Source organism: Colobus angolensis, unplaced genomic scaffold, assembly GCF_000951035.1.
Source record: "Colobus angolensis palliatus isolate OR3802 unplaced genomic scaffold, Cang.pa_1.0 Scaffold124, whole genome shotgun sequence".
Lineage (NCBI taxonomy): Eukaryota > Metazoa > Chordata > Mammalia > Primates > Cercopithecidae > Colobus > Colobus angolensis.
In genome coordinates, this window is record NW_012113586.1 from 8,680,024 (window position 1) to 8,691,736 (window position 11,713).

Consider the following 11,713-nt stretch of genomic DNA (forward strand, 5'->3'; position numbering starts at 1 on the left):
TGCCACACAAGACCTCCATAGGCTGCTTCCCCCACCTCGGTCCTGATGTGCCCTCCCTCTGGCTTCACACTCCAGGCACATGCTGTAATGTTTCATGCCCTGGTGTCTTTGCTCTGCCTGGTGGTCACATCATTCCCTCACTCATTTGGTAGATTCCTGCCTGCTTTCCAGGCTCCACTCAGATGTCATTTCCTCCAGATCATCTTCCCTGACAGCTCGGCTGGACCAAATGTCTCCTCCCTGTGCTTCCCGAGAGTCCACACACACCCCTATCACACATACTAGCTCTGCCACTACTGCAGCTGTGTGACGCATGCCTCCAGTTCTTCATCTGAAAATGGAATCATAGCTCTATCTCACTGGATCATTTTGGGAATTTGTGAATCTAGCTTTTAGTCACCCCTCAGGCTTCACTGACCCCAGATGAGGTTTTAGTAAGCGTAACCATCAGTGCAGAATGCAGATTCACTGTCTGTCTTTCTTTTTAAACATGAGCTGTACTCCAAGAACGCAAGGTCAGTATCTATCTTGCTTACCACCATACGCCCGGCACAGCAATTGCATATTCAACATTTGTGTGTAAATGAATGAATGAATTGTTTAAGAAGTTTTTATTGAACTAACATTAGTGAATAAAGACCTATCCGTTCAAATAAAACGTTTATTGAATGCCAGGTTGCCAGATTCCTGTTAACATGTAGGTTGGGCAGGGGAATACAGATAAGACAAAGCACGCTGACAGCAAAGCATGACCAAAACAGCATCTTGAGTTGGGAGTTGCATTCAACTCAGTAGCACTTGAATAGAGTGAAATGAGGAGAAAAGGAATCTTCTAGAGAAAAACAGTAAGTCACTCCCTCTCCTGACCCTCATCACCATCCCACTGATACAAGCAGTGCTGTAATTCACTAAGAAGGCTGTTGTGTTTCCTTTTCTGTCCACGTCAGGAATCTGGAACAAAGACGGAGCCTGCTAACATTGAACGTGTATTTGCAAAATGGACTCAGGCATTAGTTAAGAAGTCATTAGCTTACTACTTTGGAGATTCTAGCCTGTCTCAGTGGGAAAAGAGCCCCATGGAGCTATCAGGAAGGGTATTCACTCTCTCATCAACAAAGAATTTAGCATTTTCTAACTTCTTTAAGCTTGTGGCTGTTTTCTTTTGTTGTTGTTGTTGTTTCACACCGAGGCTGGCTGTCTCCATTCTTTATGACTCTGGGCATGATTTAACACATACACTTAAAAAATGGAAGAACAGCTTCTTAAATTTGCAGTAAATGTATTGTTCAATAGATTTGATTTACTAGCTATGAGCCATGGAAGAGCCACCATGGCAATTTATTGTCATGTTGTCTCAGGCATTGGAGTCACTGCCTCTATCTGCTCCGATCCCATAAAAGTAATCCAATGAAGTGAAGACCCGCAGCACTTCTCGGCACCAGTTTGGATTGTGAATGCCACACCCTATTTTGTATATCAGACTCCCCTTTCAGATGATGGGATGATGGCAAGTAGGAGGGGGAGTGGGGCATGGCCCATGGATTTAGTAGCACTTGTTTCACAGTGGCTGGCTGGGGTCAAGGAGCATAGGTTTCTGGGCATTACAGCTTGTGAGAGATTTACAGGGCTCCACTTGCCTCCGGTGACTCTGCAGAGGAATTAAGTCGATAGGAAATGTGCGTGTGTGTGTGTGTGTGTGTGCACGCGCCTGTGTATGTGTTGAAAAGAGGGAGGGACTGAGACTCATGATTTAGATGGATTGGGAAGGGTCAGCCTCTTGAGAAAAACCTCCACAAAATAGTCTCTGCTTTTGATACCTGAACTGAAAACATCTGCTGTTCCCTAAACATGGCTGGGAAGTGTGGTACGTTCTATAGTGGGAAAGGGGGTGGGAGTGGGGAAGAAGTATTTCCAAGCTAAGCCCTACATGTAGGAGTTAGCTAAACAGACATGGGGAAGGATAGAGTCCCTGCAGAAGGAACAGCCTGAGCAAACACTCAGGGGTAAAAGCAAACCTGTGAGTTTAGAGAACTGCAGCACTTTCAACGTGGTAGGAACACCAGGTTCAAGGGGCCCAGGAGTAGAAAGTGGAAAAGCAGAAGTAATCAATGATTCAGTAACAACAGGAGACATGTTGAGATATGTTTACTCAATTCTGAGGGCAGTGAGAATCATAGGATTTCAACTAATGGGCAACATTGTTGGATATGTGTTTTGAAAAATCGCTCTGGCTGCTGTGTGAAATATCCCTAATCCAGGCTAGGAAGTGCAGCCCTGTCAGATGCCAGTCTCTTGGCATCTAATGCTCAGCATCTGCACAGTTGCTGGGGAGGGAATGATGTGCGGACCCTGCTCTCAGGACTGTCTGGAGAACAGGGTCAAACAGAGCTCCTTCTGTTTGAGGAAGTCATATCCAAATTATGTTACCAGTGAGTACAGGAGGGCCATAGGATGATTGCCTGAGAGTTAACTAGGAAAGGTAAGAAAAAAGATCCAAGGTCCAGGTCAGGGGAGAGGCTTTTATATCTATGATAATCTGATTGCTGGCTATGCTACCCTCCGCCCTCTCGTAAGCAGCATCCCTAGCTTCTTCCAGCTTTTCTGTGGGGGTCTGAGGAAGGGTGTATTGTGAATGAAGGTCTATCTAAGACAGCATTATCTAACAGAACTTTCCATGATGACAGAAATGTTCTGTCTGCACATTTCCAACATGGTAGCCATTAGCTACATGAGACTACTACATACTTGAAACGTGAGCCTGCAATTAAGAAACTGAATTTTTAACTTTATTTTAATTAATTTAAACTTTAATTTAAACAGCCCCATGTGGCTAGTGGCTATCATATTAGCACAAATCTAAGATGCAAGGTCTCCTTGAAGACAGTCCTATCACATGCTGAGCATGTAGGTGATTCTTATAAGCAATTCTTATTTGTTGTGCCTGGAGGCAGTGTGGTTTAGGGGAAGACTTTGGACATTGGCATAGTCAGATTGAATTTAAATCCCATCTGTGCCAGTGTATTGGTCAGGGTAGGCTTTACTACTTTAACATGTGTCATCCACAATTCAGCAGTTTCGCATAATAAAAATTTATTTATTTATTTATTTTGCGTATTTCACAGTTCACAGAATGTTGGGAGGGATCTCTACTTCACACAGTCACCCAGCGACCCAAGTTCCTTCGTTCTTGTGGCTCTGTCTCTTCTAAGCCCTTGAAATTCTTTCCATTCAGCTAGTGGATGGAGAAAGAACATGCTAAATTGCCCTAGATGTTTTTTATGGGACTGGCCTATATTACTTTGGCTAGAACTTAGTCAGATGGCCAAACCTAACTGCAAGAGAACCTGGGAAAGTAATCTAACTGTATCTACAGAAAAGAAGAACTGAATTTGATTAGCATTTAGTCAGTCTCTGCCACAAGTAACTACTAGCTGTGTGACCTTAGGTCTTAGTTTTCTTATCTGTAAAATGGAACCAACATGAGAACTAGTGAAAGCTAAATGAAGTAAAGTATGTGGAAAATGATGAATCCAGCGGGATTCATGACCATGACTCTTCTCTCAGCGTGGATCTCATCACAGCTATTGAGCATCATCTCTGCTGACAAAAAAAAAAAAAGGTTCGCATAGTTGCACCTCTACCAGACATTTTATGGGTTCTTTTTTTTACCCAAGGAAAAGGACAAACTTTGGACAGCATTCAGCAAACCCTCAAGCTTGCCTAACCCAGGGACCACTCCTGGGCATGTATGCGGGTACTGGCCAAATGTTCTTAGCATCTCGGAGGGCGGAAAGAATGACTTCTCTTTTAGAGAGATGGATTTTGTTGGATATAACAAAGGTGCAATCACAGAAATATTTACAGATGAAATTATATTTGGAATTTGTTTCAAAATTATGGTAGGGGAGTGTGTGAGTAGGGTACAGATGAAAAATGATTGGCCATGAGTTGGTAACTTTCAAAGCTAAATGACATGTTCATGGGTGTATATTATACAATTCTTTCACCTTTTGTATATGTTTGAAATTTTTCTTGATAACAAATTTAGTTATTTCCCTTTTTTCTTTCTTTATCTTGCAGTCTCAGCTCAAAGAACATAATAAAGAATTCTGTAAGAGCCATGAGGACTCATCTTTAATGAGGATTTTGCAGAGAAGTCCAGAAGTCTCTTATGATTTTGCAGTGTGGGGACAATAGCTGGACTGTCTTTCTTTACTTGTTGATTCACCAAAGCAATTAATGACTTTGTAGCTGAGTCTCCTGCAAACCCAGTGAGGCAAAAACACCCAACTCTAGCCTTGAGCTCTGAAGAAAAAAATGCACTTGAGTATAAGTATCATAGATGTGCAATGCCGGAAAGGCCTTGGTGCTCATGAGCTGCGTCTGTTTACTAAGAAGAGGTTGGTATATAAAATGAGTGCCCAAATTTCCCTATTACAACACTTTTGCAAAAGCTGGAGACTTGATTTTCCAGCTGCAGAATTCAAACACGGACCACCTTGCTTATAATGCATCAATAGTACCAGTTTTATGAATGGGCAGGACTCTGTGGAATTGGGAAGAGTCTCCTGGGACCACAAACTTTCCCCATTACTTTGATGAATGCTTGAAGTACCATCCACTCTATTTCACTGCCTTGGCTTAAGACACTGACCTACTAAAATGTGAATACTGTATCTCTGGATGAGATGGTCACTTACATATCAGTTCAAATAATTTTATCAGTTCTTGTTAATGAAGAGGAAATGGAGAGAAATGGGCTGAAGCTCAAGGCTACAGAAATGGGGTTGCACAGAATGGAGAGAGGAGCCCCTGGGGTGAGGGGAGTATCTAGGGACAGACTTCTCTGATTTCACACATTTACCAAGGTTCAGTAGAAACAGTAATTACATAGAAAGAACTCAGGTGATCTGTCTAAACTACACAATACTGCTTGTAAAGCTGTACCCAGGATTTAAAAGACCTAGTTTCAGACACATGTAGACTCAGTGACAATATTAAAACAGCCAACATTTTTATTTTTTATTGTATATGAAACATGTGTATGCATTATCTAACTCAGTTCTCATGAACCTTATGAGTTGATGCCATCATTATAACCCTTTTTGCTAGGTGAGGGAACTGAGCATCAGAGAAAAAAAGTGGTTTGCCCAAATTCACACAGCTGGTGCATGACAGAGCCAAGACTTGAAACCAGGTCTATCCAGAGCCCATGTTCTCACCACTAAGCCTCCACTGTCTCAGATCAGTGATGTGCTTTTCATGCAAGTTTATACGTAAAGTTCAGCAGCCTTTGGTCTTGGCATCTTCCTGAGCCAAGCCATAGTTTGGCTAATACATTTTTGACAGGTCCCCATTTTGGCTTTTATGGTGAGCCATCAGCCTCAGGCAGTCAGGAACATTTTCAATGGACCATGCCCTGGCTGTGCCCAAGGAGGTGATATTCTGAGTATGTGATTGACATTCTGCCAGAAAGCAAAGAAAAGAGTTCTCTGAAAACCAATCTGGTTCAAGAAAAGAACACTGGCAAGGTCTCTGCAGGCAGCATCGACTGAGGGCTCACTTTGTAGATACGAAAAGCCTTTCCTTTCCTCCCCACTGGAGGAGGGGGGCTTTGGGGCTCTTTTCATCTAGGATCAGCTGAAAATCGAACACCCTCATTCTTTCTTTCTGTCCTCATGCTAGTGCTTAAGATCAATCACATAGGACATGGAGACCAACCAGTTGACAAATTAATTGCATATTCCCAGTTACATACAATCAAGGGAGCCACGTAAATTAAAGTTAAAATAAATTATTAATGCAAATGTATCGAACATCTGCAATGTGCCAAGCACTGAGCTAGGCTTCAGAAATGGCTAAGATGACGGTCCTTGCCTTAAACAGCTTGAAGTCCAGAGAGGGATACCACCATGCAGAAAACAAGGCCATACAGGTCATAAGAACCATATTTGAGGTACGCAGGAAGGACTGAAAATCCAAAGTGGGGAATGATTAGTTCATCCCAGGATGTGGGGGAGGACTTTACCAATACTTATGTGACTTTTGTCTAGGGTATTTAATGTTTGAGGCTAAGTGGAAGTTTGCTAGGAAGACAAAGGAAATAGGAAGTGGTGAAAGGCATTTCTGGAAGAGGGTGCAGCATGTACAAAGGCATGAAGATATGAGATTTTGCAGGTAATGAAGAAAAGATCTACATGCCAGAAAGATGTGAGTAAGTAGAAGAAGGTAAGGCTGGAAAGAAAGTGGGGGATATACCATGATAGGAACAGGGTTTTTTAGAGGAAACAATTGATTGCAGAAGGATTAAGGCTGCTGGTGAGATGAAGCATAGAGGTGCCTATGTACAAAGATGGAGATGCACGGTGGATCATTACTGGGGCCAGAAGAATGCAGGAAGAAATCATAAGCATCTGAATAAACTTGAAACCATGGGCTTGCATCAACTCTCCAGGGCAAAGGGCAGAGAGAGAAGCGAAGAAGGCCCAGGACAGAAACCTGGGAAACATTAGTACACAAGCAAAAGAAACCACCAGCAGAAAACAAGTCACTGCACCTAAGAGTTATATCCCCAGCCTCCACTCACCCTTCTCCAGATTTTCTAGCAAGAAACTAAACAAATGATTAGGATTTTTCCCCCAACTCCCAGTACCTGTCTCCCCGTCCCGTATTTGCTTTCCTCCTTCTCTTCCCTTCTATTTCTTCCCTTGCATCTCCCTCCAAGGGAGGTCTTGATCAGCAGAAAACCCTCCACCTGGACTTTGCCTCCCTCAGGAGCTGCCTTGGTTGGAGCAGCGGTCAGGCTGGCAGAAGGTCCACTGGAAGGGCTGACTTTCGGAAGCTCCACTGGAGCCCAGTAACTTGGATGGCTTCTCATTTGCCGTAACTGGTCTAAGTTTATTGATCAATGAGATGACCGTCCAGGCTACTACTGGCCTCCAAAATGGACTTAGGGCTGCAGGAAGCAAGAGTTGTCCACCCTCAGAAAGGGACGAGAAGCATCTGAACTAGAAGTTGTGAGCATTCAGCCATTGGGGCCACCAATGTTGAACAGCGTCTCCTGGCCTGGAAGCTGGACAACCTGGGCTGATACCTAGCAGGCAAAGCCCTGGCCTTTTGAGACTGGGGCAAAGCTCCTCAGTATTTATGCCACCACCTCCTACCCCACCTTGGGAAACTAGAGAAAGCCAAGCCACCCCCACGCTTTGGAATTCCTCAGGCAGAAATCACCCTGAAGAAAAATAGGGTGCATCCCCACCCTGGACATACTGAGCCTCCACCCCTGTATTAGTCCAGATTTATTTGGCTCATGGTTTCTGCAGGCTGTACAAACGCAGCACTAGCATCTGCTTCTGGTGAGGTCCCAGGAAGCTTTTATTCATGGTGGGTGGGAAGGGGAAGCAGATGTGTTACATAGCAAGAGAGGGAACAAGAGAGAGAGGAGGGAGGTGCCAGACACATTACAACAACCAGCTCTCACGTGAACTAATAGAGCAGGAACTCACTCATTACTATGGGGAGGGCACCAAGACATACATGAGGGATATGCTCCCGTGACCCGAACGCCTCCCACTAGGCCCATCTCCAACACTGGGGATTGCATTTTAACATGAGATTTGGAGGGGACAAGTATTCAAACTATGTCAACCCCACACCTAACTTATGGAGGCCAAACACAGGAGAGGACAAGAGTGTCCTCTTAGGGAAGCCCCTCTATCTGACTGAGGAGGATACTCTACTTTCAGAAGCAGGGAAACCAAGGATCCTGGGATAGTGGCAAAAGGGAGAGGTCAGAGCTCCAATCTAGCTATACAGCCTCACATCCTTCTGGAGTGTCCCTCTCCACCAGCTACCTTCAGGGTTCTCTATCAATAAAATGATGGTAATATCTACAGTGCAGGATTATGGAAAATCTAGCAAGGAGCCCAACATATGGTGGCCTCTCAACTTACGGCTGATATGCTAAGCCGAGCATTTGCAATGTTGCTTTCATCCCTTGGACAGCCTCCTGTCCTTCAGAGCTCCTCTTCCTGCTAGCAACTTCCTGTGGGCCCATCTTCTTTCTTTACATGCTCACGAACTGAGGTGAAATAAACTCTAATAGCAACTGAATAAAAGCTCACACGCCCAGCTATGGGAATAAGGGATAGAAGGCAATGGCAGTATGAAAGTGAGAGTATCCCAAACCGAAGGGGATCCTCAGGGAGAACAAGGTGCCACCCTGCTGAGTTTCTCGCTGGAGCTCACTTTCACAAAGCCTTGCTTTCAGTGGTTAAATAAGGGAGGCTGGGACCACATGGATAGGGAAGGCCCTGGGACTTACTCTTTAGCATAAAATCGGCTCCCTAGAAATGTTCCATGGGTTTCTGACATGGTCAAGCCCCTTCCTCATCTTTATCCCTAGACTCTTCCTCTATTCCTTCATCAGAAATCTCCCTTTTCTAGGACTTACAGAATCAGCTATCTCAGCAAGGTGAACTTGACTCCCTGTGGGCTGTGGCCTGGCATTTTTATTGTTACATGCATGGGTGGGTGAGTGACTATATGTGTCTCTGTGTACAATCTGGCAGTTCTATCTTCCTCCTCAGACAGATTTCTTTGCACCTCCTGCCTGCACCACTCCTACCTTGAACAACAACAACCAACAATTATATTGTACTTCCCATGTTCCAGGCACGATTCTAAGCACTTTGTCTGTGTTACTTCATTTAATCTTCACAGACCTATAAAGTAGACAGTATTATTTATTGCCATTTGAGAGAGGAAGAAATCATGGCACAGAGGGATTAAGTACCTTCCACATGATCACACAGGTAATTAACAGCAGAGGCAGGTTCAAACCCAGGCAGTCTCACCTCAAAGTGTGTGCTTTTTACTTCCAAGGTACATAGCACCCTAAATGTAGAAAGGCTGTAACCCTCAGACGTACAGCCCATCCCCAAAATTCTTGTCCCAGCATGGGGCAGATTGCTAAAATAGGACAGCTATAAGCAGTGAGGGTGGGAGTGACCCTTAAGGACACCCTGAGGCATATGAGGCATAAGCTTCAAAGAGAGACCCTGAACAGAGCAGCCCTGGGAAACAGCCACGCAGACACACCAGCCTGGCACGTCAGGAAAGAAGCAGCCGACTTTGAGCTGGGCTGCCTATTACCCTCACAGTCCACACAGTGACAAGCTTTGCAAATACCGGCCAGAGCCACAGGACTAAAGAAGAATCCTCATGTGTGCACAGCTTGGAAAGGACACACACACACAGAGAAAGAATAGTCATCCATAGGAGCACCATCTTTAAATAGAAAAGATAGCCTGAAATACACCCTGAGCTCGCGGTTGCTCACACACACAGACACACACGGCCAGGGCCAGAGGAGTGACTGAACAAATGCCTCAGCTGTGCTGGTGGCAACGGGAGGAAATCTAGTGCCCTGGCAGCTCCTGACTTTCAGTTCCTATTTAAAATGTCTGAATTGGGAGCATCGACAAGCTCCCAAATTAGCTTTTTAAATAGAAGCTGAGAGTTAAAGGAAAAGCGGCCGTGTCATGGGGGAAAAGCAAGTGAAAATCCCGGCCAGGCCAGGACCAGAGGCAGAGGGGGAAGGTGAGAACAGGCAGTGCTGGAAAGATGCAATAGATGACTGGGGACTGGTAGGAGGGACAGCATCTCCTGGGTAGTAGGGCTACTCCAGCTGCCAGAGCCAAAAGGCCTCCTTTCTTCCCATCTCTTGCTCTCATTTTGCAGATCACCTGGTTGTAGGAAGGGCTGGTAAACAAAACCCACACTGGCCTAGACTAGAAATCCCAGTCTTTCCTATTTTCCCTAGATGGTTAAGACAGAAAGGAGAGAATAGTCTACAGCTACCACACTTAAGCAATGAGTTATGAGCTTATGAGGAAAGAGGAGGCAGGTGTCTGGACCAGTGTCTAGTCTTCAAACGGAGCTTACGAGTCTCAGGAGGCCACAACTGTCCCGTTAGTTGACTTTCTGAGGAAAAATGATGTCCCCAACTGTCTCCTGAGGCCTCCAAACAGTGAGGAAGACTCAACCCCTGAGCTGCCCCCAAGATGCTAAACAACAGTGAGAATGTATAGGAGTTCAAACCTGGGCAGAAATAAAATATGGGTTTCACTTTCCCGACCTGAACATGGGATGGAGGACTGAAGGAAAGTGCCCCCGCCTCCTGAGTAGTGATCACCCAGGACCCGAGGCACTTTCTCCCCGGGGTCAGAAGAACTGAGGTGTGCAGTTGCCAGAAAATTAGCCCTTCCCCAGGGGGAAGGGAGGAGGGAGGTGGGAGCAGCGCCAGGGCCTTCCCTGAATTCTTCCCCTGTCTGCCAGGGAGTGGCAGTGTTGTTAATCATTATTACTGTATGCAAATCCCACACAGCTCCGGGACTCCTGGCAAACGCTAATGGAGCCCACGCCCACCTCCTGAAGGGCCAATTGTGTACCTTTTAAACTGACAGACTGAAGGGGGCTCCGGAAAAACTGAGAGTGAGTGAATGAGATACTCCAAGGTGCCAGGGGCCCACAAGGGCCCAGACCACAATTACCGACTCCCACTCCTTCATCTGGAAGAGGGCTAGGGGTTCTCACAAGCCAGAAGCTCCGTTCCGGATTCAGGGAGGTCATTTTCCAGCCCTGGGTCTACAATTGTGCTAGGGTCTAGAACACCCTCGCAGTCTAGAACACCCCCGCGGTCACAACGCACTTTGCATTTCTCTGCCTCGGCACCCACCTCTCCACACCCAGAAATGTGATCTCTCAAGCCAACCGTTCCCCGTCCCTGCTGGGGCACCGAGCTGCCTCGCTTCCGGAGCGCAAGGCCGAGATCGGGGGTTCCGGGCACCGAGGCTGGAGACACCGGGAAAGCCGGAGCCGCGGGTCCGCCCAGCGTCGGGGACTGCGCCCTTTGCGCGCCGCCGCCCTGAGGGTGGGAATCTGGGCCGGACACCTGGCCCTGTGGGCACATGCTGACCTTCCCACTCCCCATCCTGGGTCGACGAGGCACGGGACAGTGGGGACCCATGGGCTTCAGGGAGGGACTGAGGAGCTGAGCGGGCTCCGTTGGAAGGGGACCGGCTCGGGTGAGAGTTCACACTTTCAAGTCCAGACTCTGGGTGTGGGTAGTGGGTAGACGTGGCGGAATAGGAGGGCGAATCTTGACCTTCCGATGGTGTCTTCGCCCTCCGAGAGGAGACTGGCTCATACGTGGTGTTAGAGGCAGTGTGTCCCCTGGGCACCTCTTCAGCCTCTGCACTCGGAGCTGAGAGCCGGGGACCAGCCGCGAAGCTTGCGCGGTAGGGGGCCCCACCTCGCCGGGTGGCCGGGCTTGGTCTCAAGCAGGTGCTGCTGCCCTGTGGACAGTCAGCGAGAAATAGACACACAGCTAGGTGCACACACACTCCACGCGCGCACACGCCGGCGCTCCCTGCCACCTCTCCGTGGGTCCCCAGCCACACACGCCCCCGAACTTACGCTCACGCCGTACTCGCCGCTCCTCTCCACCCCCAAACCCAGCTCACCTTGCCACACTCACCCCCGTGCCCACCCTCGCTGGCACACGCGCTCACACCCGCGTCGGTACACTCCGCCACCTCCAGGCACACCCTAGGATTCCTCCACTCGCCCGGGGAGACGCACCAGGCTCTGCCTCGTTTCCCCAACCCCCGCTCACGCGCGCGCCCCTCTCCACACACACAGACACACACAC

General features: G+C 47.2%; 1 protein-coding gene across 1 annotated transcript; it reads right to left on the reverse strand.

Annotated features, from left to right (window-relative positions):
• Window positions 1-5,001: 5,001 nt before the first annotated feature.
• Window positions 5,002-11,628, reverse strand: LOC105505353. The gene is made up of 3 exons (XM_011933169.1): window positions 11,526-11,628; window positions 10,739-11,357; window positions 5,002-5,465 (listed from the first exon to the last, which is right to left on the reverse strand). Exons 2-3 carry the CDS (start codon window positions 11,027-11,029, stop codon window positions 5,385-5,387), a joined length of 372 nt encoding a protein of 123 aa, XP_011788559.1. The 5' UTR covers window positions 11,030-11,357; window positions 11,526-11,628; the 3' UTR covers window positions 5,002-5,384.
• Between the last annotated feature and the right edge of the window lie 85 nt (window positions 11,629-11,713).